This window comes from Lacerta agilis, chromosome 1 (assembly GCF_009819535.1).
Source record: "Lacerta agilis isolate rLacAgi1 chromosome 1, rLacAgi1.pri, whole genome shotgun sequence".
NCBI lineage: Eukaryota > Metazoa > Chordata > Lepidosauria > Squamata > Lacertidae > Lacerta > Lacerta agilis.
The window spans coordinates 82,193,436-82,219,090 of NC_046312.1; the positions used below are offsets into that span (position 1 = coordinate 82,193,436).

The window sequence follows — 25,655 nt, forward strand, 5'->3', positions numbered from 1 at the left end:
GAGCTGGTTGTAAGTACTGTATTGGTGGGATGCTAGAAAACCTTTCAGATCTCTTTAGCGGAGATTAGAATGATACACTTTGATTGTGTCTGGTAACTGGTTCATTTTGAGATACTGTGCACTCAGAGAATTTATTTTTTATCTCAGCATTGTAACTTAACAGGGTAGTTGAGTGGTTAGAGAGTCTCAGACAAGGACCTGTGAGATAAGGGTTCAAATCCCAACTCAGCCATGCAACTTGCTGAGTGACCTTCGGCCAGTCACTTTCTCAGCCTAACCTACCTCACAGGGTTATTGTGAGGATAAAATGGGAGAGGTGAGAACCATGTGTGCTGCCTCGAGCTCCTTGGAGGAAAGGTGGGACGTAAATGTAGTAAATAAATAGCAATGGATGCAGTGGTTTTGGTAAATGAGGCTCATTGTGCTCATTTCCCCTTCCTTAGCAGTTTAAAGAGCCATATGAAAGGTTCATACATCAGCATCTTCAATACTATGGCTATTTCAAAGGTAAGAATCTGATCCCAGTATGGGATTGGGTCCCAAACGGATCAGTTTGTTTTATTTTATCTACCATTATCAGGCTCTGTAATTGATTGTTATACAATGTTTTCAGACATTTCTAAATGTTTTTAATTGTTTTGCTGTTTGCTGCCCTGGACTCCTTTAAGAAGGAAGTATAGCATAGAAATGTAATAAATAAATAGAACAATTTTTCTGAGCCAGCAGTACCTCTACTGCTTCATTTTATGTTCTGAACATTTATGAATAATTGTAGTTGTAGAAAGAAATAGTGTCTGGTCTCTAGTTAGCTTTTAAAAAAAGCAGTGAGGGATACTATGCTGGGGAAATAGCAGCATTAACTTTGTAATTTAGTAATGCAGACTATAAAACATAGAAGTCTTTAAAAACCTTTTTTCAGAAGGGTAGCCATTCTAGGCTACAATCCTCACCCTATTTACCTGGGAGTAAAGCCCATTGAGCTCAATAGGACTTACTTCTGCATGGATGTGGTTAGGATTGTTCTGTAACAATTTTGTAGCAAAAACAATTTAGTTAAGTATTTTTATTTATTTACTTTGTCCTGGCTATGCCCATGACCCCCAGCTTCTGTATTTGGCCTTTGTAATTCTTCTTAGGCCATGCGCCTCCTCACAGGCCCTGCACCTGGCCCCACACCCTCATCTAATGCTTTTGCCTGGCTGGAATGTGTCTTTGAACGGTGATAATGTGTTTTGCTTGCCTGGATGCAGGATGGAGGGGTGTGTGAGTGTGAGTGAGAGAATTTCTTGACTTTTGCATGACTGGGATGAAGCCTAGTGTGCAAAGGAAAGAGTCACATCTGTTGTTTCTCCCGCTTTTGACTGTGGCCTCACCTACCAGTGGCCTATGGCCACTGGAATGCTTCACAAAGGAATGAAACCTTAGATTGAAAGAAGATTGATCACCACTATTCTGCAGGTTTCTGAATATTGCCATTCTGATTTGTGTTAATTTGTTTTTCAAGACTTTAATTCAGTGAATTCAGTGAGACCTATTTCTGAGGAGACATATATAGGATTGCATTGTAGATTGACCTAGTCCCTCATTATTTGGATGACACTGATAGCTATGCATACAAGCTATGCTGCTGGCATATAAAAAGTAGCCCTGGAACTATAATGTTAGTTTTAAATTTTTATTCATTGGGTTTTTCATGCCAGTATAGTAGCTCACTACAATAACGATCAGCTCAGAAATAAATTGATTTTGCCTATATTGGTTTGGGCTAGTTTTTCACATTAATAGAAATTTTTTTCCCAGATGAAAATGTTCCTCAGAGCCCCAATTTGCCTCTTGAAAGCTGGAAGAGTTCTTGTCCTGTGTCGAAGCCGGGCAACTTCCACAAGAAAGGTAGAGCAGAAAATAATTCAAGCAAGAACTCATTCTGTAAGTAAGCTGTAAGCCTGATTTGAGAAATATATTGATTGATTTGCTGTGAATGAAATGTATTATTGTGGCCTCATAGCTGCAAAGCTCTTGGGTATCTGTAAATAAATTTCTTTTGTATTATTTCTTTTCTCTTTTCAGGTTCACTTATGATGGAGACTGCACTTCTTAAAAGCAACCAACTTATGTTTGACCATCCAGAGGGGCCTGGTATTCCGCGCTTGAGAGAACCTCGGAATCTTTTTTCTGTTCCTAATGATACAGATTCACTGTTGGCTCCACTCTGGCCAGTAGAATGCGAAGTGATCAAGGATTATATCCACCACATTGGTAATTTCTTGGATTGAAATCAATGTTTTATATGGTTGATAATGTTTTGCTTTAAAGCTATATATATATATATATATATATATATATATATATATATATATGGTATTGCCAAAAAAGGGCAAATCAAAGGTTCAAGCAGTACAAGGACTGTGACTCAATACTTTTTCATTTGCACAAATCAGATAACCCACTCCAAAATGAACAATGTAAGATTAAGATTCTCTTGGGCAGTTAAAAAAATGTGAATATATAATACTCAATCACTTTTCCTAGTGCTTCCATACTAAAACAAACAAACCATTATTTCAGTTGGCTCTATGGAGATGAGATTCCCAATTTTGTTGTTATAAATGTATTGTGGATTAAATAACCATTATGGTTGCAGGATTTAATTAAGACCATTTCTCACATTCCTTTGTTATAGCAAGGAAATCAATACTTATGTTAGGAAAATATGTAAAATATAATTTGTGAATAGTGGTATCAGTGTATTTGAGAAGCCAAATACACTGCCATTTCAGTGATTGTCATCAGATGGCCGAGTGTAAGTTTAATATTGACTATCACTCACTTTTTATTTAATAAGATGAGTTAATGTCATAAAATTAATATTGTGGGGGGAAATCTTTGTGTTAGCTGTGATAATTTGGCATTATCTGCAGATTTATCATTACTATGGTCTCTAATGAAAATGTTTATAAGCCCCAAGAACCTTAAAATAAGCTCCAAATCCTGACCTACAAATGGTTACTTTGATAGGTGGGCAGGGCCACCCATCTGTTAATCCCATGACTTCACCATGGCATCAGGTGACAGACCACACAGACCAAATTAGGACCACTGCTGGACCTAATTTGGCTTGTAGACCAAAGTTTTCCTATCACTACTCTAATTCATGTTAAAGCACATACATTTTTCAGTTTAAGTAATTAAGTAATTTTATTTGTATTCCATTCTTCCTACTCATTTGTTTTCCTTGTCATACAACTAGAGATTCAGGGGAAATACTTCAATTCTTATTTAATGTCTTATTTTTTTCTTCTAAAAGTACAAATAAGGCCACAACGGAAATATATGTCATTGTGTATTTTGTTAGAGTGGGTTCCTCCTGAACCTGAACCTTTCTATCAGCCAACAGAAAAAGAAATGGCTCCAGAAGTAATGGGAGAGGATCATGGAACTGTCGTCTATGTCATAGATCCAGGTATTTGCATACATAAACTGACAATAAACTGTAATAAAAGATATAGTACATTGCATATAGTCTCTGTTCCAGTAAACAAGAAAGCAGGCATGAAAAATGTCAACTCGGAAGTCTGATTTTTTTTAAACAACCTGAAATTATTATAAATAGTGAACAATTTAATCCTAAAAATAGTAGCTGCCTCAAATTTGTCAAGTTTCTAACAATTATCTCCTAGCTTGGACTCCATTGGTAGCCATTATGGGGGAAAGCACCTGTGAAACTACAGCATCTTTAGTCCTTTGCCTTGTTCTTAGAAAATAGTAATGGAAGCCAAATTGAAGTCATCTTTTTATTTGCACAATAAAAAATAATAAAAATCCTTCCAGTAGCACCTTAGAGACCAACTAAGTTTGTTCTTGGTATAAACTTTCATGTGCATGCACACTTCTTCAGATACACTGAAATAGTAGTCACCAGACCCTTATATATAGTGAGAGAGTGAGGAGGGGTATTACTCAGAAGGGTGGTGGGAATGGGTGATTGGCTGATGGGTATGGAAAACCTGTTGATGACTGTTAACAACTGCAATTAGTCCTAAAGGAAAAAGCAAGCAGCCATTTTTCAGTGCCATTTGTTCATGGTTGCTCAGGACTGAGTAATTGGTTTTGCAGAGTTGGCACACATACCTGCTAATTGAGACAAAACTGCAGTGCTAAGTCAGTGATAGCCATACTTCCTTTTCTGCAGCAACCAAGGGTACCTGTTTCACTGGTTCCCGAGTTGGAGGGTCGAAAGTGCCCATCAAATCAGCTGCGGTCAGCTTAAGAGATCCAGAAGACACCACACTGTTGTTTGAATCACGCTTTGAGAGTGGGAATCTCCAGAAAGCCGTCAGGGTGTGAGTAAGAGGAACTATCTGGAACTAAAAGAAGGGGAAACTTTTAAATATTATGGTTATGATGGGTGTGGAACCTCAAACCTGGACTCTAAATGGCCCTGGCACTCTTCCTTGGCCCCACCCCTCACTGCTCCTGCACTGCTTCCTCTCAAGTGCTTTTGTTTGAACTGTGTCCTTGAACTTTGATTATTTGTCTTGCTTGCTTGGCTGGAGAGAGATGGGGGGTGGGTGTAGAAATTTTTCTACAGGTAGAATGTAGCGTACAGTGGTACCTTGGTTCTCGAATGGTTTAGTTGCCAAACAAATCGGCTCCCGAACCCCGCAAAACCAGAAGTAAGTGTTCCGGTTTGCGAATGTTTTTCGGAAGCCGAACATCCTATGCAGCTTCCGCTTCAGTGCAGGAAGCTCCTGCAGCTAATCGGAAGCCGCGCCTTCGTTTTTGAGCTGTTTCGGGAGTTGAATGGACTTCTGGAATGGATTAAGTTCGAGAACCAAGGTACCACTGTATTGTACAAAGGTAAGAGTCACATTTTGTGTTTTGCCAATTTTTGCCTCTAGACTTGCCTACTCTTAGGCTGAAAAGATTCCCCACCCTGAGTCTGGGTCATCAACTGACAGTTCTCTTTAGCTTTTTCTATAATCTTGCATTGGTATATCACTTTTTGAGACTTTCTTTAAGTACTAGAGTTCCCATCATACATGCCTTAGATCTTCAAGTGCTGCTCATCCATCTGATGCAATCCTAAACAGATCAAACAGTTTTTGATATTGAGTATCTTATGACCAGAAATTTATTGAATATATTATGGCTAGCTTGTATTTATTATGCTACATTATTCCAAATACTTTTAATTATTGCAATTCTGTGGACATATGTGGGCAACTTGATCAGCTCCCTCAATACTCCTTAAAAAGTCTTATGGTACCTTAAAGACTAACAGATTTTTTTTGTGGCATAAAATTTCTGTTAGTCTTTAAGTTGCCACAATAAATTCTTGTATAATTCTGTTACAACAAAGTCTCCTCTGAAACTTCCTTTGTGAATTTGGCATTTTATCTTATTCTCAACATCACTAAAGTATGAGTGGTAGTTTGCTGAGGTTTCCAGTGCTTTGAAAATATGTGTGTATGAAAATGTGTACATGAAACCCTACAGCAGAGCTTTCCAAACTGTGTGTCCTGACACGTTAGTGTGTCGGCTGCTGTGTGGAGGTGTGTCGCACTCCTCCCGGGGCTAGGAAGGGGTTAGTTTAACCTCTGGTTTGCTAGTAAAACTGTGTCACAAAATGATGCATGTCTAAAAAGTGTGCCACCAACATGGAAAGTTTGGAAAGCTCTGCCCTAGGAAGCCACTTCAAGCAAATAAAGACATTGCTGAACATGGACCAATGGCGTGACTCAGTATAAGACAGCATCTTCTGTTCCAAATAATCAATGAAATAAATGTTGAAGCTGAATAAGAAACATACTGCTCATGCTGTGTTCTGAGGCTATTTAATATTAGCAGAATTTGCTAAACAGCATCAAATTATTAGGTAAGCATTTCCTTAACAGTGAGCTTGTGTGGGTGCATTGAAATAATATTTAAAATATACTGCACTTAGCTTATCAGTTCTTTTTAGTTTTGATAGAGCAGCCACTTTCCCAACTACATGCAATTTTTCTGTTCAGCTTTCAGTACAGCAGTTTTCACACCAACTCTAAACTGATTTAAGCTCAGAGTGTGGGGTTCTATTCCAATCTTGTCCTTTCATGGTTATTAGCTAATGCCCAATTCATTGTCATAGCAATCAGCTCATGAAGTTAATGCAATTATTAAAATGTGTACACACAATGGCTTGGGCTTAAATCCATGTCTTAGTCTCCACCTGACTCTTGAACACTACTAGTAGCTATTTAATTTTAAAAAAACAACAACAACTATATGCCAAAATTCATGTCTAATTTAGATCTGAATGCAGACATTGGGGCTTCAGCATCAAGCCAAGTTTTTTCCTCTCTCTCTCCACTTCCATTTTGCTTAACTTCCATCCAGCCAAGTTTTTTCCCCTCTCTCTCCACTTCCATTTTACTTAACTTCCATCCAGCCTGATGAAGCTTCTGTAGAACTCAAAAGCTTCCTCACTATTTTGTTGGTTCTAAGGAAGCTAATGTGCATTTTGGAATTTTTCTCATAAATCAACAGGGCTTCTTTGCTTTCTATATCTCCTATCAACCAACTGTTCGGGGTTATTAGCAAGCAATCATCACTTCATTTCCCTAAGGAATTGTTGGCCAATAGCTATAACCACACCAACCCAGTTGATTAAATTAAATTAAATTAAATTAAATTAAGCAAGGGGACTTTCAGATGCTCTGTTTATTGAGCAGTCGTCCCAATCTGTTTGCAGGGAGGCTAGATGCTGTTGGCTATTTAGTGAGCATTCATCCTGATTTGATTGTAGGGAGGTTATACAATATTGCATCAAGGAAATGTTATCTCATGTTTTCCAGTGTATTTTCCTGGCACTTTCCTTATTACAAAAAGTCCAGTCATGAGGAAGTGGGTTTGTTGCTCAAGACCACCCAATCAATTGTAATTGTGCAACCTGATTTTTTTTGGTATGTGATTGAATCCCACCTGAAAATAGTGATAGTCTGGAATCACCCTTAGTCTGTAGAATTTTGATGATATGTAACATTTCCCTCCATGTACGGGAAAGTTTCTGATGGCTTCTTATGCATTTTTTCTTGATTACTGCATTTCAGAGGCGAGTATGAATATGAACTCACATTGCGGACAGATCTTTATACCAGCAAGTACACGCAATGGTACTATTTCAGAGTACAAAATACTAGAAAGGATGTCACCTATCGCTTCACTATTGTTAATCTGATGAAAGCCAAGAGTCTCTACAGTGTAGGGATGAAGCCTCTCCTGTACTCTGAAAAGGATGCCAAGTCTCATGGTATTGGCTGGAGGAGAGAGGGCAGTGACATTAAATATTATAAATATAACACAGAAGAAGGTCAGACCCTATATTGCCTCACCTGGACATTTCGTTTTCCACATAGCCATGATACATGTTATTTTGCTCACTTCTATCCCTACACCTATACAGATCTACAGCGCTACCTCATGACTTTGGTAAATAATCCACTCTATTCTCAGTATTGTAAACTTCGCCCTCTGTGCCGCAGTCTTGCTGGGAACACAGTCTACCTCCTCACTATTACCAATCCATCCAAAAGTGCCATTGCTGCTGCTGCAAAGAAAGCTATTGTACTAAGTGCCAGAGTTCATCCTGGGGAAACAAACAGTTCGTGGGTGATGAGAGGCTTCCTTGATTTCATCTTAAGTGATTCCCCTGATGCTCGACTCCTTCGGGATCTCTTCATATTCAAGGTTGTGCCCATGCTAAACCCAGATGGAGTAATTGTTGGAAATTACCGCTGCTCACTGGCAGGAAGGGACTTGAACAGGAACTACAGAACAGTACTGAAGGAATCCTTTCCTTGCATTTGGCACACTCGAGCCATGATCAAAAGGTGCGTGACAAACCATTTTATGAACTGGATCTCAATACTGTACCTGGGAGCAGAGTGGGCAAAATTCAGAACCACACAAAGGAAACCATTAAAGAGCCTTTGTGACTAAATGTGCATTTTTAGTAATCTCTATATATATTTTTCAAATTGAAAAGATTATGTACATTGGTTTAAGAATCTGCACTGGAATTGTGTTTCAATTTATTTTTATTGTTTTATCGTGGTTTGCTGCTCTTGTATTGGGAATGTTGGCAAATACAGATCAGGAAGGAAAAGAAATAGTTCTTGAGACAACTGTAAAAACTGAATACTGTATTTGTCTTTCCTGGGAAACATAAAAAGACAGCTACTGTGAATGTGAGGGGGAATGATGTGCATGAACAGAGATCTGTCCATGGACAATTTTCATGGCAGTTTTGTGTAGTCACAGTGTATGCAATCATAGTCCAACAGAGCATTCCTATACTTACATTATAACTAAGGAGAGTAAAGAACAATAATCAGATTGAAGCACATGTTCTCTAAACCTGCACAGTAGTGTTCATGTTTCAGTCCCTTCTCCCTCAACATGGGAGAGAGGGGGAGACAGCAATAACTGTGATTATATTTACCCCCTTTCTCTTGGGGGTCCCAGGGGAGCTCTGTGGATGCGGTGGATTCCTTGTGTATCTGTGATCCTGCAAGGCAAAAGTGCTCATGAGCATTTGGCCAATGGTGGCAATGGTTGCATTGCAGTGCCTGGCCTTTGCCAAAAGAGAGTTTGTCATTGCACAAACAGTTTGCACAAGAGGATATAATATTCACATATGGAAAGATGGGTGGGGAAATGAAGGGAAATGATGTTATTTTGCCATTTTACCACATGCTGTTTGGTGCTTTTCATGCATGGCTAATGTGTGAATGGCACTGGTGGGCAACATTGTGACTGATGAATGGTGATAGAGTTGCCCAGAAAGCTTTGGGAATGTCCGCCAGTGTTGCTGTGGTTTCTTTTGTTCCTACAGCTGTTACTGTGCTTTATGCTTAGTTGTTGCAACTCCATGGTATTGCAACTACATTAATGCATAGCTGTCAACCCTCCCTGCTGTTTCCCAATGCTATAATAAGGGAATTTCCCACAAAAAAGGGAAAGGTTGACAGCTATGCATTAATGCAGCATTAGCTGGGAACATAGGATCAGGTTGCCTGTTTACCTTAAATAATGAGGCATCAAATAGAGACCTAGCTTAAGGGATTTCATTCATTCAGGAATGCTTCTAGAACTTGTTCCAACTACTTAATTCTTCCACATCAGTGGGAAAGAAACAAAACAGTATGGTTATTTGTGTGCAGCCAGCTAGCCATTTATATGTTTAATTGGTTTTGATTTCTTTGCTTATACCTTTTCTCTGCAAGGGTCCTTGAGGAACGTGAAGTTCTGTTGTACTGTGACTTCCATGGGCACAGCCGGAAGAATAATATATTCATGTATGGCTGTAACAACAAATATGCACAAGAGCGATTATTCCATGAACGAATCTTTCCTCTTATGCTAAGCAAGAATATTCCTGACAAGGTGGGGTATAGTTTATAGGAAGATCTTAGTTCATTATGAATTATGTGTTGGAAATTACTGGTACCTTTTGTTGCAATGTGTTTTCCTATTTCAGTTTCTTCACTCAGTTCTGAGTAAAGCATGTCTCCACAGTTCCTTATCTCCTGGGTTTTTAAATGAATGTCTATAAATTACCTTAAAGCTGGCTATTATATCTGGCCTACTACTCTTCTCATGATAGGAAGATACTTTATCTTCCTAACAATTTACATTATAATGCCCAGATTTTTCATCACTTAGCTGAAGTAAACATTCTGGCTTATATTTTTTAGATTCAGTCATTCCACACTTGAAGTGATATGACAGCAGATGATGCATATTGAATCTAGGTTGTTTTTTCCTGCTTTGAGCTAAAATATAATTTAAACAAACTCTTCATTTGGTTCCAATATGAGATTAGTAAAACATTGGGTGATATCCAGCTAAGTCATACTCAGAATAGACTCACTAAAATCAGTGGGCTTAAGTCCATTGATGTCAGTTTATCTGTTCAATGACTAACATTAGATGTCCAGATTTGTTAATGTATATATAAAATGGGCTTGGGTAATGATAATTTAGGAATTGACTGGGAAATAATAGATGTGGAATATACAGGAACTTTTAAAATACTAAGAACTGTCCTATATAGTAATGTAAATAGAGAAGATGTTCTAGTATTTCAAGAGGTGCCTGCTTGGCCACTGTGGGTTAGATGGGCCCTTGATTCATCCACCAGGGCTCGTTTTATGTTCCAAAGAGAGATAATAAATTAGTTCTAAAAATGCAATCTAATTTTACCAATCTGGATGTTTAGTTTTCTTTCAACAGCTGTAAGTTTCAAGTCCAAAAGTGCAAAGAAGGAACAGGACGGGTTGTGATGTGGCGAATGGGGATAGTGAATAGTTATACTATGGAATCTACGTTCAGTGGGACAACTCTGAGTAAGTGTACATTTTTGTCCAAGACCAAAGTAGACATTATCTGTCAATGAAAAGCTGGTGGTATACCACAGTACAATAGTGGGATGTAGCACAGGAGTGACTAACTTTTTGTGGGCCGAGGGTCAACATTCACTTTTGGCCAGCCTTCCAGGGATCACATAGCAGCTGTGAGTGTAGCTGCCCCACATTATTGCAACCACAGGACACATACATACACATGCTTGCAGAATACACACAGAGGCACACTGAGCCTTTCCCCTCAGCTGATCCATTATCACCTCAATCACATCTATTTTTCCATTATCATGATGTGTAATTTCTGGCTTGTCATAACAATGGGTAGAAAGGTAGGAAGAAAGAAAAGAAAGAGGTTAAGTTATAACATATGTTTCAATCATAAATGTATTCAATAGTTTTTAAAAGACATTCAGCATATTTTTTTTCATGCTGGATGTTGTGCACTGGAGAGTAATTTGCTAAAGATTGAAGAACTACTTGTCTGTTTGTCTTTCTCAGGCAATAATAATAATAACTCTCATTTTACCTATGAGGATCTCAAATCTCTGGGCTACCATGTCTGTGACACCTTATTGGACTTTTGTGACCCTGACCGTTCTAAGGTGAGAGTTTCCTGTTACTGCTAAGCAGGGTCAAAGGACAATGATGGACCAGCCAGTGTTTTTAAGTATTTCCTGTTTTTCTGAGACCAGCCTCTGATACTGCCGTTTTTACTTTTCACATTTTGAAAAGGTGTTTATTGAAAGCCAGAGATATTTGGATTTGTAATGGGAGCATGGTTGGATACAAATCTGAGACATGCATTTAGCAAAGCTCCTAGTTTCCTCTCGGCTGCTCATATATCTGAGATGTGCAAGAAACAACAAAAACCTTCAAGTAGTTATTATTTACTTCATAAATTTATATACTGCTTGATTGTAAGAAAAAACATGAAAGTGGTTTAAAAAAACCTAAAAATGGTTAGCAAATCTATACTACCCTGAGTGCTTCAATCCTGCTCAGATGAGATATTTGCTAACCAAAAAACTGCATTATGTAAGGTTTTAATCAGCAGTTCACACATGCTTTCTACCCTTTCTCTTAGTTTCAGCAATGCCTATCTGAACTTAAGGAACTACTGAAGCAAAAAATCCAGAGGAAGCTCTCAGAGCTGGGCCATGTACAAAACATAGATGGTACTTGGAGTGACATCTCTCTATCAGATGTTGAATCCAGGTAACTCAAGCCTGCAAGCTTTTACTGACTCTGAACCTTAGAGAAATGACGAGGAAATAGTGCTGACAACAGGTGACGTTCCAGGCTTTATTGACAAATTAAAACCTGACATATCACCCAGTCCAAATGGCATCTACTCAAAAGTTCTTAAAGAACTTAAATGTGAAATTGCTAATCTTCTAAAAAAAATGTAACTTGTCCCTAAGATCAGTTCCCATACCTAAGGATCAAATGTAATACCAGTTTTTTTTTTAAAGGATCAGAGGTGATTTGGGATATTACAGACCAGTTAGCTTACCATCTGTTCCAGAAAAACTGGTGGAAAAATGGTTAAAGTTACAAGAATAAGTTTTTATGAAGTAGAATCAGCATGGCTTCTACATTGCCACTAACCTTTTAAGAGCTCTTTTAGTGTCACGCACATGGCTTTTTAGTGCATCACTTTACTCTTGCTTAAAATTTTCTGAATGGGCATTTTCTCTTTTACTACCCATTCATTCACTTTGGAAAGAACCTTTTGGAGCTCCTTGAAATCCCTTTTTGTTTAACCATCCTGAACAATGTGATGGTATCAGCAAAGCTGGCTACATCACTTCTCACCCTAATTCCAGGTCATTTATGGAAAAGTTAAAAAGACTAGGTTCCAATACCAGCCCTTGGGGACTTCACTTTCTTTACCCCTCCATTGAGAGTACTACTACTACTACTACTAATAATAATAATAATAATAATAATAAACTTTATTACGGTCATAGACCGATTCCTACTCTCTGCTTCCTGTTTCTTAACTAATTACTGACTCATAAGAGGATATCTCCTCTTATTGCATGCCTGCTAAGTTTACCCATGAAACCTTGGTGTAGGATTTTATGAAAATCTTTTTCAAATTCTAAGTACCGGTACACAATGTCAACTGGATATCTCTATTTCACATATATCACACAGGAGGCAGAATAGCAGTCGCTGGAAACCACAGGAGGAAAAAGTGCTCTTGTGCTTGAATCCTGCTTGCTTGTTTTCCAGCCACTGTTCAGCCACGTGAAAACAAAATACTGGACTAGATGAGCCAATGGCCTGATCCTGGAGGTCCTTCTTATGTTCTTATGTTCTTATGTTGCCCTGCATCACACCAATGGTCTCCTTTTCCTTTAATTAGCACAAGTGGCTCAGACAGTTCCCAGTCAGATGGCCCCCCTGCACATTTGCTAAACATGGATGAGAAGGTGAGAGCTATTCATTTTTGGGTGAGTAAATGTACCGGAGAAATATAAAAACTTCAATATCCTGGTCCCTTGTAATGGAATGGGGACACTAACCTTACTACAGAGTGAGTTGCTCTTGATGTTAGTGGCTTAGAAAGAGACCATTATAGCAGATGTGCATTCTGTTACTGGAAAGAAAAAATGCACATATCTCAAAGGATTTAATGAAAAATGGAAAACATTGATTGATGAGGCTTTTTTATTTTGTTGCTGTATCTGTTTTCTATAGTTTATTTTCCTGATGCTTTTTGTACTAATTTATTGTCAATGAAATGTATGCTAGTGGTGTTGTAATCTATGCAAAGATGGTTTTTCAATACTAAGCTTGTTTTTGATACTAGCAATAGAAATTCTACATTGTATAGTCACACTGGCTGTCTTTGGAAAACACATTTCAGCAAGTTCTTGCGCTGTGGGTTAAACCACAGAGTCTAGGGCTAGCTGATCAGAAGGTCGGCGGTTCGAATCCCTGCCACGGGGTGAGCTCCCGTTGCTCGGTCCCAGCTCCTGCCCACCTAGCAGTTCGAAAGCATGTCAAAGTGCAAGTAGATAAATAGGGACCGCTCCGGCGGGAAGGTAAACGGCGTTTCCGTGCGCTGCTCTGGTTCACCAGAAGCGGCTTTGTCATGCTGGCCACATGACCCGGAAGCTGTCTGCGGACAAACGCTGGCTCCCTCGGCCTATAGAGCGAGATGAGCGCCGCAACCCCAGAGTCGGACACGACTGGACCTGATGGTCAGGGGTCCCTTTACCTTTACCTTAAAAGGCTAGGCATTTCTGCTAGAGAAGGAGGTGCTTCCCATTTGTCTTTTTCTGTTTAATGGACACCATTAATATCCTAGTTCTTCAATGATATAGCAAGGAGATCAGCAGAATGACTAGGGAGAAGCAAAGTTGCTGAAATCTCCTCTCAGAATCTTTATGCTTGTTTAGTTTAGCATGCAAACAGAACCATTGTTTGACTGCATTTAGGTGGTAATTTGGAACACTTTCACAACTGTGTTGTTATTTTTTTTATTCTCTGAAGGATTTTAATGAGAAGAAGAAAAAGAAGAAAAAGAAACAACTGAGAACAAGGAAGGAAAGGAATGAGTTGCATCAGAAAATTACTCTGAGTGAAACACCAAAACATAAGAAAGATACCCTGGTAAGAGGCAAATTAAAACAGACCAGATAAGTGCCTTTGCTGGAGGAGGACAGCCAGCTAGAAATGTTTCCTAATGGAATGCAGTTCAACTGTTTGGATATTTCACTAGTTTTCTGTCTAGTGAGTGTTGCTTATTTTTTTATTCCTGTATTGTTGAAATGGTCCAGGTTATTCTCATGACTGACACTTTTATGGGGCTGAATGAGACACTTGCCTCAGGCCATGGGTGACAGATCAGTGCCTTTTCTCCCCCCTCACAGTTCCCCCCATCCCCACAAGTTATTACTCTTACCTCCCCAGTTTTGCTCATATCACACTCATTTTTTGTTTATTGTCCTACACAGTAAATTGATGGTGCTCTGCCTCCATATGTATTTTAAGTTTGGTGCCACTCCTCCTACTCCCCTGTTACTGGCCATAGCCAGGCTTCCACTGACCGACTGGTCACTTACCACACTACTATCCTGCAGCAAGCCTGGTCAGTGCTGCTATCCCTTGAGAAATCTAGGTGGGTCACTCATTGTCTCATGGAAAAATCTGGCTTTCTTGGGCTGCCTGGTGGCAACAGGGGTTGCCAGTGCTTGCTGTGTTGGTTGTCTGGTACTGTCTACTGACACAACTTAGTAGAGCTGCATTGTTAGAAAGACAAGCAGAAACTTCTCATCTTCCTCAGTCCTTCATCATTGACATGACTGCACTAACTAGCCTGGGCAAGACATGTTTGGGAGGGAGGTGCACTTTTTAGAGTGGAAGATTTTTGATGTCCTACATGCCCCAAAATCTGGCTGTTCAGCCAGCTACCTCACTCTCAGTTTTTGGCTCCACAGCCAGCTTGCTTCTTGCTTTGAACATTAAGTCTCCACACTCCTTTCCCACTTTCTGCTGGCTGGGAGGGAGTGCCAGTGAGAAAAATGTGGAGGTGCTGGCAGCATCCTGCCTCTGTCTGTGTCTTTGGTTTTCCTGCAGTTCACTCCTCCAGGTAGAGCTTGCTAGTTCAACTGAGCAGCAGAAGGGAGAGTGAATGAGCAGGTTTATTGTTGTGTTTTGTGCAAGTCCATGGCAACAGTGGAGGAAAGTGTGTGTTACCATGCCTATACACCTACCTACCCCAGTGTGACCTAGTGGCAGAAGGAGACTGAGAGAGAACGCTTCTTTCTTACTCCTTACTCCTCTTCTTCTTTCCTACCTGTACTCCTTCTCTTCTTGAAGCCATTGACCTTGCAACCTTGTCCAAATAAGAAAACTGCTGACAGGTGAAAGGGAAGAAGGGAAAGAGAGAGAATGAGCGTGTGCCAAAATACAGACAATGATGTTTCATAGCTGTGCCTATCCCAATAGCAGACTATATATAATCACACACTCAGCCAGTTCCTACAGACCAGCTTCAGTCTTGTGCACCAGAATAGAGCTTCCATAGATCATAGTCAGCTTTATCAGATGCAGTCTTGAAGGTACCACAAGACTCCCCCTCTGGAAAATTTAGTGTATGAGGAATAATAGAGAGTGAGAGCGAGAGAGCTGCTGTTGTCAAACAATACCATGAAGGACTTTGGCAGTGGTAAACATAAGTCAGTGAGTGTGGGTATGACAATGAATATACCATGCTCTGTGTCTTTCACATTGTATCTGTGAACAGTGGGGCATGTGTAAGCCAGCTGTAGAGGGGTCCCACTGAGCCTCTTGGGCTTGCCAATTAGAAGGTTTGAATCCCCATCACGGGGTGAGGTCCTGTTGCTCTATCCCAGCTCCTGCCAACCTAGCAGTTCGAAAACATGCCAGTGCAAGCAAATAGGTACCGCTGCGGCAGAAAGGTAAACGGCGTTTCCGTGCACTCTGGTTTCCGTCACGGTGTTCTGTTGTGCCAGAAGCAGTTTAGTCATGCTGGTCACATAACCCAGAAAGCTGTCTGTGGACATATGCCAGCTCCCTCGGCCTGAAAGCGAGATGAACGGCACAACCCCATAGTTGCCTTTGACTGGACTTAACCGTCCAGGGGTCCTTTATCTTTTTTTTTTTTTTACCTTCTAGTGTGTGTGAGAGAATATGGGGGCAGGATAATAGATAATGTTGGAAATTAAGCAGTGTGTAGGAGTGATGGCTAATTTCTGTTTATGAATGAGAGGTGTGTGAGAGCACCCTGAATGGCAGAGGCACCATTTACTGCTCTGCCTCAGGTAGCAAAATGTATTGGGCAGGGCCTCAGTATTCTGCAGAAACAATCACTGTTTTGTTATAATTTATTCGTGATTTCTAAGGCAGCCCACCTATTAGCCACACTGAGCCCTTTATCTGAGGAGGTGGGTTGTGAGTAGAGAATCTACATGCTCCCTCTGGCCTGGCCACTCACCGACCACTATTTTGCTTGCTGCCACCAGCCTGCCCAGCTTTCAGCTACCCTCCTGCTGTCTACTGTGCAGCAGCTAGTGGCACCCACTACCTAGCATTTTAGGAACATCACTGCTTTGCCACTGCAGTGCTGAGTTATTCTGGAAAGTCTTTCCTTGGTGTAAAGCACCGCGGGCAAGGTGACCCCAGAGAGCACCTGTGCCTCCCCCATTTTTCAGCAGCAAATACTGTTTAAAGATCAGCTGTATGAAATACAAAAGTTTGTTAATGGCACAGGATTGCTGTGAGGAAGCAGGTAGCCTTGTTAGTGTCTGACACATAATTATTTTTCTTTTTAACGGGTCATATGAATGATCTGTACATAAAGGGTACAGTAGGACAGTGTTTTTCAACCACTGTTCCGCGGCACACTAGTGTGCCGCGAGATGTTGCCTGGTGTGCCGTGGGAAAAATTGTGTTTATTTGATTCCTAGTCAAGAGAATTACTTTATATATAGTCTATATAGGCACAGAGTTGAATTTTTTAACATTTTCTAATGGTGGTGTGCCTCGTGATTTTTTTCATAAAACAAGTGTGCCCTTGCCCAAAAAAGGTTGAAAAACACTGCAGTAGGAGACCTTACACCTAATTATATATATATATATATATATATATATATATATATATATATATATAACCACAATTATAAATGTGACATTTTAAAGGTTACAAAGCAGAGTGGGGATGAAGGTAGTTGTTCCTTGTCATCATTGATGTTAAGGGCACTATCCACTATACCATTGCACCATCAGCAGGTTAATCATAGTTCCTTCTGTCCAGCACACAGCTGTTAACATTTCTTATATGCTGTGATCTAATTAACTAGATTGTGATTCATTAGTAGTGGTAGTAATGATAATAGTAGCAAGGGTTGCCATATTTCAAAATGGTTAGTAGATATGCTGTTTTTCTTCAACTGTCAATAAGTGGCTGCCTACTCTTTTCCTAGGCAGGAGATAGTTTAGTTGCACATATAGCAACACCATCCAATGCATACCTAAAGGTTGCATTCAATGGTATATTTTATAATAACAAGATTATTTAATCTAGTGGAGGTTTGCTTTGGCCAAGTGAGGAGGGGGGGATTTTTGTCCTTCACTACAGTACCCATGCCACCTGCACATAGTTTTGAAAGGGTCATCCAATCCACTGGAACAGATTTTGGAGGCATGTAGGAAGAAGGTAGAATCAGCATAAATTGGTTCTATCCTCATTCCATTAACAGAAGTAGCCACTGAATCAAAGAGCTTTCCATCAGCAGGAGTGACACAGTTGGATATGACCCTAAGATTCTGCCATAATCCCCCCTCCCTACAGAAAAGCATGGGGGATAATTGCATTTTGTAGACTGAAAATCACTACAATCTACTTTGGATGTGAAGAGTTCCATATTTAATCCCTGATTATCTTCAGAAAAAATAATCTCATAGCAAGTCTGAAAAAAAGATCTGCCTGAGACCAGGAAAAGTTGCTACCAATCAGAGTAAACAGGCCTGACTCAGATTAAGAAGGTTCATATGTTCAACTAGATACACCAAATAAAATAAATACATAAGTCAAACAAAAAACAGGAGTATTCTTTCACAAAGTGTTCCATTTATAGTTGTGTCTACACTAGGGTGTCGGTATATATATGGGGCACTGTCCCCATGTTTGTGTTGTGTGTGCTTTAATTCACACACTTTCACACTGTTCATAAGTATTACATGCACTGATACTGCTATCATTTTGGCACCAAGCTAAGATGTATTTGTTTGCTCAGACATTTTAATTTTTAGTTTTGTTTTAGTGTCTTTCTCTGCTTTGTTTTTTGGCTACCTCTGTGCATTTTTTATGAGTTTGTTCATTGTTTTATTGATATGGTGATTATAGTTTATTTTCTGTTGCAGCCTGTCCTTTTATAAGCATTGATGAAGGGCAGGCAATAGACATTTTAAATTAAAAATATGTCATATATAAATGATTTGTAAACTCAAAGACATACATTTTCTTAAAAGACAATACAGAAAGAACGCAAAACAAGGCAGTGGTGTAGCTAGGGCTTTTGCTGCCCAGGGCAGTCACTGAGTTTGCTGCCTCTCTCACTGTTCATCATCTGGGAGCCCACCTCCATCAGCTACAGAGCCTGGCAGCCTGTGGGGCGGTCCCTTATCATGCAGGGGTGGTGGGTTAAGATGAAGTGCTGACTCCTCTCCACCATCAGCTTCAGTGCAGCTGAAGCCCGACTTCCACTCAAGACCAGCAACAGACCACATTAAGAGTCCCAGAATGTGGCCCATTGAAGGCTGAACTGGGAAACCAAAGGATCGAATGGATCCTACACAGGCACACTAAGATTAGAGATCCAATTTGTGTTTCTCTACTGTGCCAGCTTGGTGCAGCAAAACCTCAGGAAAATAGCCCTTCCCACCATCCACCTTTCACTGCAGGAACCAGAAGGAATTCAGATTGACAGTGGACCTCCCACTCTCATCATCCTTCAGGGCAGGGTTAGCATTGTTCTGTAGGACTGGAGAGATGTAATTTCAGATATTAAATCAGCCACAAATTGACCATCTAACCTTGGACCAGTCACTATTTCTCAGCTTATCCAATGGTCAGTGGTATTTTATTTTCAGTGTAAATGAGACTCTGCTTTTGTAGCTGTTTGTATACAACAGTGCCCTCTTTATGTATTCACATGGCATAAATATCTAGATCCAAACACACACACACACTATAAGCAAGCAACACTCCAAAATGCTTATCTTGTAACCTTGCCATTTAAATTGTTTAATCCTGATAAAATATCCTGTTTCCAAAAAGGACAGGAGATGGTAGTCTGATCACTTCACCACTTAATTAATCTCTGAAACATTGAGGGGAGGAAAATAATAAGGGGGGTTGGCTGGGCTGTGTGCACATTACTGCTTACTCCAACTTTGCTTGGAGGGAAGCCTTCCCCCACCCCTTCCTCTCTCCAGGTTTTCTCTCTCACACAGTTGCAAAACCAGACAGGGCAGCAGCCCATCTTCTGCTTCACGGGGAAAGGGGAAGGAGGATCTTCAAAGGAAAGGGGAAGCAGAATCGCTACGGGGCACCAGGCACCATCCTGCCAGCAAAGTGCGACTAGAGTTAGTTGCCAGGTGAGAGGAGGCGCAGCGAGGGAGGATGACGGAAGGAGCACACATCCACCCCACCAGCCAAGCACTGCCTGGGATGGCCTGCCCCCTGTACCCCTCGCTAAATATGCTACTGAAACAAGTCAACTAAATGGCACATTGTAGGTCAGCAAAAAGAGGCATCTGCTTTCTTATTTCCTGAAGATTGTGGGAGGGTATAATTAGATAGGAAGGCAATCAGCCTGTTCTGTAGCCAGCTCAGGGTGGCATGCCTGAGATTCATCACATATACAGAGACAATTTGATCATTAGCATTTGCCAATGGTACAGGGAGATGGGACCAGAGGTGTAAATCAATTTCTTTGACTTTCTTGTCAGATGGTGGGAAGGGGCAAACCTTCCCTGCAGGTGTGAAAGAGTTGTTTTGAATGGATGTGACCTACAAGGAGTTTCTGGATTCAAATAAGTTCAACTGAGGGGGCAAAAAGTGGAGGGTACTAGCTTCTTGCTGCAATAGCATCAATGGCATTAGATAACTATGACTTATTTTATTGTATCTCTGCTTGTGAAAGAGGAAGCCAATGAACTTTCACCATTGTGTCACCCTGACTTGTACTCCAAATCTGTTAGCATTAGTAGCTGGTTGTGAGGCCCAGACAAAACCATGCTGATGTTCTTCACCAACTGCTGGTTGGTCATCCTGATCTGATTAATGGATGAGTAATCAATGAAAGGACTTTATAGAAAAGATACTGGTGAAAGGACATTTTCATTTTGCATTTTAAGACCATTAGCAAGGATTGTGTTTGAAGAACCCTAATTGTCAAGGCACATTATATCAATAGACCACCCATATCCAACTATTTGAATTGATTTAGAATGCATGATGCTCCAGAACTCATGTTTATGATATTGATCAGATGGCAGGCATACATATTTGCCTATATGTACAATATTAAATTGATATATGTTCACTTCTGTAACTGCAGAGACTATTCAACCTTCAACCATGTGAGAAGTATCTTGTGCTGAATGGGACTCTCTCTGTGTGACCGTTTCCTCCTCTGAATTTCTCGACTCTCCTCTGCTTTTCCTGTTTGAGTGGAATAAGGAGTCTCTGTAAGAGACCTTGGACAGCTTCACATTGAATCCTTTCACTGTGATTTCAGAGTGAGCCAAGATACCATCTCTCTATTAAATTCCTTTAGGAAATCACAATTTCTCCAAGTGTTGAAAAAAATCATAGCCTTTCCAAGAGATCATGGAGAGACAACAGTTCAGAACAGAAGAACAAGCAAATGAATCAAGTACTCTGTGTGTGTCAGGTTGGTTTGTGGAATCTAATTTTCTGTTACAATTCACCATATGCTCTGTGCCTTTCAGATGAAATAAGTGTCTCGGTACACTAAAGAACTGCATTACACAATTCATCTTGAAGACTGACCCATGATAAGAATAATAAAGGAATGTGTTTGAAATAAATCTTTGAAAAATACTTTAAGGAAATTTTAGATTGCATATAGTGTTGAAGCATAAACTTGTTCCCTTTTGAATGCATATGTTGTAGGTGGCTGCACAAAACATTTTGCCACACTGGGCATAACATTTTATCTTAAATACTAAAATAACATGTGGGCAATGGACCATTTCAATGGTTACTTGGCGACCATACATTCAGAGAACTATAACAAGAATTTAATATAGGGCATTGGTTTTCAACAAGTGTGCCGTGGCACCCTGGGGTGACTAAAGGAAAATTCAGGAGAGGGGGGGGCGCTGTCCTTTCATTAACTTGTAGCTCATATCCACCTGCATTATCTCTCTTTCCTTTTTAGGCACATTCAGGGGAGCCGGCAGCTTTAACTTGCAGCCCATTATCTTCCCGAAATAAAACAGCAGCAGAAAAGTGGGGAAACACTTTTGCATGACTGTTTATCTTCTTAAAATCTTCCCCCCAACAAAAATCCTCCTCAGCTTCACTAACTAACAGTTCCTTAGTTTTACACAGAGGGCTTGAGAAATGCAAGAAAATAGCAAAGTAGCTTGCTGGTGTGTGTGCCTAGATGTGTGTGTGCTCTATAAGGAGGGATTCAAAAATAACCTTGAAAGTATCTTTTGCGTTTCCCTCTCCTACCTCCAACACCCCTCCCTGTTCTTCTTCTCTACCTCTCGCCACAGGCACCCCCCTCTTCCTTAACAGTTACCGAACTTTATCAGGACAGGGAGATGTTGCAGAAAAGGATAATGTCTGCATGTGTGTCCTGTGCTGTGTGTTTCTCGCTTTTCTTCCCTGCAATAACAAAATATTTCTGCTTCTGATGTTAATCTTGTTTTGCCCTTCCTCCCCCCATTTGCACACTAATTTAGGAAAAGGCATGCTAGGGATGCCTTGCGGGATGTATCAGCTCGGCCCTGCAGAGCAGTGGCATTGCTTGGGTTCCCATCGACACATGCGTTCCCACTTACATGTGCCCCAGAAATGGCACCGAAAAGGGGCGGGGCAGAATGGGGTGGGAGCAGAACGGGGAAACCCCCACTTATGCATGTCCTTTAATGGAACCCCAGTGTAAGTCACTTCCACAGGGGAGCAGCAGAAAGAACATGAACTCAGAAAGGTTGAAAACCACTGATATAGGGTAACACAAAGATGACTGACTTCACAGCATATAAGAAACTACAAAGAGAGATGCTTGAACCAAGAGCTCTTTTAATATTGCCAAGGAAATTTGACAAGAATAGAGGGCTGAAAAATGCTTTGGAAAAATCCTACAGTTGTATATCAATACACTTTGGACACACCAAACAAAGATGAGAAGATATAAAAATAACCAAACGTTACTGTCAAGGGTACTAGAAACCTTAGCACCTAATATAGTTAGAGGGCATTTACTGGAAAATATGTCTGGAGGGAAATAATGGGGTAGGAACACTTACAATGGAAGTCCCTTGGGTTTGAGTGCATACTTCTAACATGAAAACACTGAGAAAAGGATAAAGAAGGGATCATTGCTTCCCAACATGCAGCAAAACAGGTGTATGTGTGATCTTCACATGATAGATGTACACAAGTGTACTATACTCTTTCCTATACTTATGCAAACCAGCGTAAGAAAAATGCTGCCTATGAGGTACATCAAAAATAAAGTGGTGTTGGAGGCTTTGAGGTAAGTATCAGTCCATACTGAAAGGTAGCCTTTTCAGCATTGCTTAGCTTAGTTTTTTAATTTAATAAAACAAATACATGATCAAAAGCAGAACACAGGCCCTTGCAAAAGGACAAAGGCAATCTTCCTGGTTGACTGAAGAGAAGAAAGTCTGTTTATCAACGGGAAAGGTAAAATAGGGTATGGAAATGTTTTGGTGAGCAACACCTGGACACACATGGGCAATGAATGTGCATACATGGTAAAAAAAAGATATAGGATGCACTTTAATATTCATATTATGAGGCATATATAAAAATAAAGTCATATACTGATTTATTCTCTACATATTTTTTTATACAGAACCGAAATCTAGAAAATTCACTCTCTCAATTTGTGCAAGAAGAAAAGGTAGATAAGAAGTATCAAGGTGAGGAATCTGTCCTTACACACCTTGCAGAAAGTGTGTGTGTGTGTGTGTGTGTGTGTGTGTGTGTGTGTTATGTCTGTGTACATGTCTGTGTTATGGCGAAAGACTGTTTAAGTTGTGGCAGACAGGAGCCACTACCATGCCACCATGATTAACTATTATTGCTTTATAAATATACAAACATGATGGGGACAGAAGGCAAAAGTTTACTCCTTTTCCCTAATTTCCAAATTGCACCTGTACCTAGGCCCATATAAATCAAGTGGTAAATTTCTCTGGATTACATTATAATCAAAGCCTAGTCCAATTCTCATCTAAGGGAGACTTTTAAGTGTCCACTGCCCTTTTTTACAGTGGTGTACATGAGCACATATATGGATATGCACTTGTTTTTTCATGTACAGGCAACGGCCAACTGACGTGTGACTGCACACGCGCACACAGTGCCGAACCCAGAAGTGACCCAAAAATGTCACTAAACTATCAATAACATAGCGGGAATGGGGGTGGGGTGAAAAACTTTATGCAGGCCCCACTAACATGCAAGGGATCCATAATGTAACCCCTGTGCAAAATGAGGATTGCCTGTACTGTATATAAAAATAGGAATTTTAAAATAGTTTCTGTATCCTCCCAAGTACAAGGCAGAGGATGGCATATATTTCTAGCAGGGGAGTGGTATCTGTAGTTTGTTAAGGGTGTTGGGATTTGTAGCTCTCTGAGGGGTCAACTGCAGTTTCCAGAATTCTTTGGAGGATGTTATGTGCCTTAAATGTGTGTTGAATGTGCCTTAAAATGTATAGTGTGGATGTGACCATGTTGCTGCTTTTCAGTTAATAATTTCAAGGTTACCAAAAAGTGTCTTTCAGCCATCAAATACCTGGATATACAGAAACTTTTTAAAATTCCATCTGAAAGTTAATAATTAATAATACCCCACCCGTCTGACTGGATTTCCCCAGCAACTCTGTGCAGCTCCCAACTGAATATGAAAAACACAATAAAACATCAAACATTAAAAACCTCCCTAAACAGGGCTGCCTTCAGTTTTTTTATCTCCTTGACATCTGATGGGAGGACGTTCTACAGGAGGGGTGCCACTGCCTGGTTCCCTGTAACTTCTCGCAGTGAAGGAGCTGCCAGAAGGGCCATGGAGCTGGACCTGTGTCCGGGCTGAATAGTGGGGATGGAGATGCTCCTTCATGTATACTGGGCTGAGGCTGTTTAGGGCTTTAAATTTCAGTACTGTACCATCACTTTGAATTGTGCTCGGAAATGTACTGGGAGGGAGACAGATGCACCCCACTCAGAAGGGCATTTCACAAATACTGGACTGCCACCAAGGCTCTAACATAGGTCAACACCAACTGGGCACTAGCCAGAGGTGTAACCACCAACAGAGTTTATACTACTGGTTGTGGGGCCTAAGATCGTTGATAGTGGGAGAGGTGCTCCTTTAGGCACATGGGTCTCAAGGTGCCATCATTCCCTTATAGCCAGTACAGCACTTTCAGGACCTATTTACCAATTTTGCAAGATAGTGGTATTTTGAAAATTCAAAAAAGAAAACGGGAATTGGCATCCACTTGATAAATAAGGTTGGCAATATTTGCTGTTGTGCTTTTGCACACTTTCTGGGTTTTCTCTTTTTTTAAGGTAAGCAGACCACCACTACCACCCCATGCCCAGAAATGAAAAAGATAGTGGAGGGTATGGGAGGAGTGAGTATAGGGAGGGGCATAAACCCCAGACATCCCAGATGCATTCTACCAAGCTCTATCCATTGGTATGGAATCGCAATTAAAATTGTGACTGAAAAAAACAGGGCTATTCAGCTCCACTTGGCAGTTGTGGAAGCAGGATGTCACAATTGGATTTTGCCCATATCTTTCTTTGCAGACACTCCAGGGGGCAATATTGAGCTATATCAGAGTATTTGTCACAGACATTTATCTTGCAGTGTACTGAATTCGTAGCAGAATATAGGCTTTCTGGTTGCAGAGGATATTTTGAAGGCGTTTTACGTTCCTTCATCTTACCTGTGTCTTTCCACTGTAGAACTCACTTTGGGTAAGCAGAACATCCCAATAATTGAACCTGAGATCATGATCAAGGATCCCCAGCCGCTCCTCGTAGCTATGATTCCATCAATAGAACAGCGACGGAGCCTCACAAAGTCACCCATCAAACAGCACCCATTTTCCTTCCATTTACAGCCTGATGGAGAACGTCATGTGAAACAGAATGCAGGTATGGGACTGGGGTAGTTAAGCAGACAAATTTACCTGTGAGGTTAAGGGACAGAATAAACATTTAGGAGTGAATGATCCTAATAAGAAAATTCTGCCAGATGAAGAAGACAAATTTAGGTGTGAAGCTGGACAAGATGGGTACTTCTTCTCTTTAATTGGAATGTCTGTCAGACACCAAATCTAAACCATTGTATTAAGTGAAACATTTCACCCATCACAAACAGACAGTCTTCTCATCAGCCAAGACATTGAGGAAAATTGACACCATTGCTGTCTTTAGTCCAGCCAGAAATGCACTACTGCTATTTAGTTTTGA

At 40.4% G+C, this 25,655-nt stretch overlaps 1 protein-coding gene and 1 long non-coding RNA gene across 8 annotated transcripts in view; one reads left to right on the forward strand and one right to left on the reverse strand.

Annotated features, from left to right (window-relative positions):
• AGBL2 (ATP/GTP binding protein like 2) overlaps nt 1-25,655 on the forward strand; it is a 28,336-nt gene that overhangs the window by 770 nt on the left and 1,911 nt on the right. For 2 of the 7 annotated variants that reach the window (XM_033159591.1, XM_033159598.1), the window contains exons 3-18: nt 444-507; nt 1,801-1,926; nt 2,068-2,256; nt 3,353-3,460; nt 4,190-4,340; nt 7,089-7,868; nt 9,264-9,423; nt 10,259-10,385; nt 10,902-11,005; nt 11,488-11,618; nt 12,775-12,841; nt 13,908-14,027; nt 19,395-19,538; nt 20,723-20,839; nt 23,021-23,087; nt 25,146-25,337. In XM_033159591.1, coding sequence (XP_033015482.1) covers nt 444-507; nt 1,801-1,926; nt 2,068-2,256; nt 3,353-3,460; nt 4,190-4,340; nt 7,089-7,868; nt 9,264-9,423; nt 10,259-10,385; nt 10,902-11,005; nt 11,488-11,618; nt 12,775-12,841; nt 13,908-14,027; nt 19,395-19,538; nt 20,723-20,839; nt 23,021-23,087; nt 25,146-25,337 — 2,647 coding nt within the window. The remainder of the gene's footprint in view (nt 1-443; nt 508-1,800; nt 1,927-2,067; nt 2,257-3,352; nt 3,461-4,189; nt 4,341-7,088; nt 7,869-9,263; nt 9,424-10,258; nt 10,386-10,901; nt 11,006-11,487; nt 11,619-12,774; nt 12,842-13,907; nt 14,028-19,394; nt 19,539-20,722; nt 20,840-23,020; nt 23,088-25,145; nt 25,338-25,655) is intronic. The other 5 variants (XM_033159605.1, XM_033159623.1, XM_033159612.1 and 2 more) reach the window with 5 other exon arrangements.
• On the reverse strand, nt 4,053-25,193 carry LOC117052648. Its single transcript, XR_004427301.1, has 2 exons — nt 25,127-25,193; nt 4,053-4,364 (listed from the first exon to the last, which is right to left on the reverse strand). It is a non-coding gene; the product is annotated as an uncharacterized LOC117052648 (long non-coding RNA).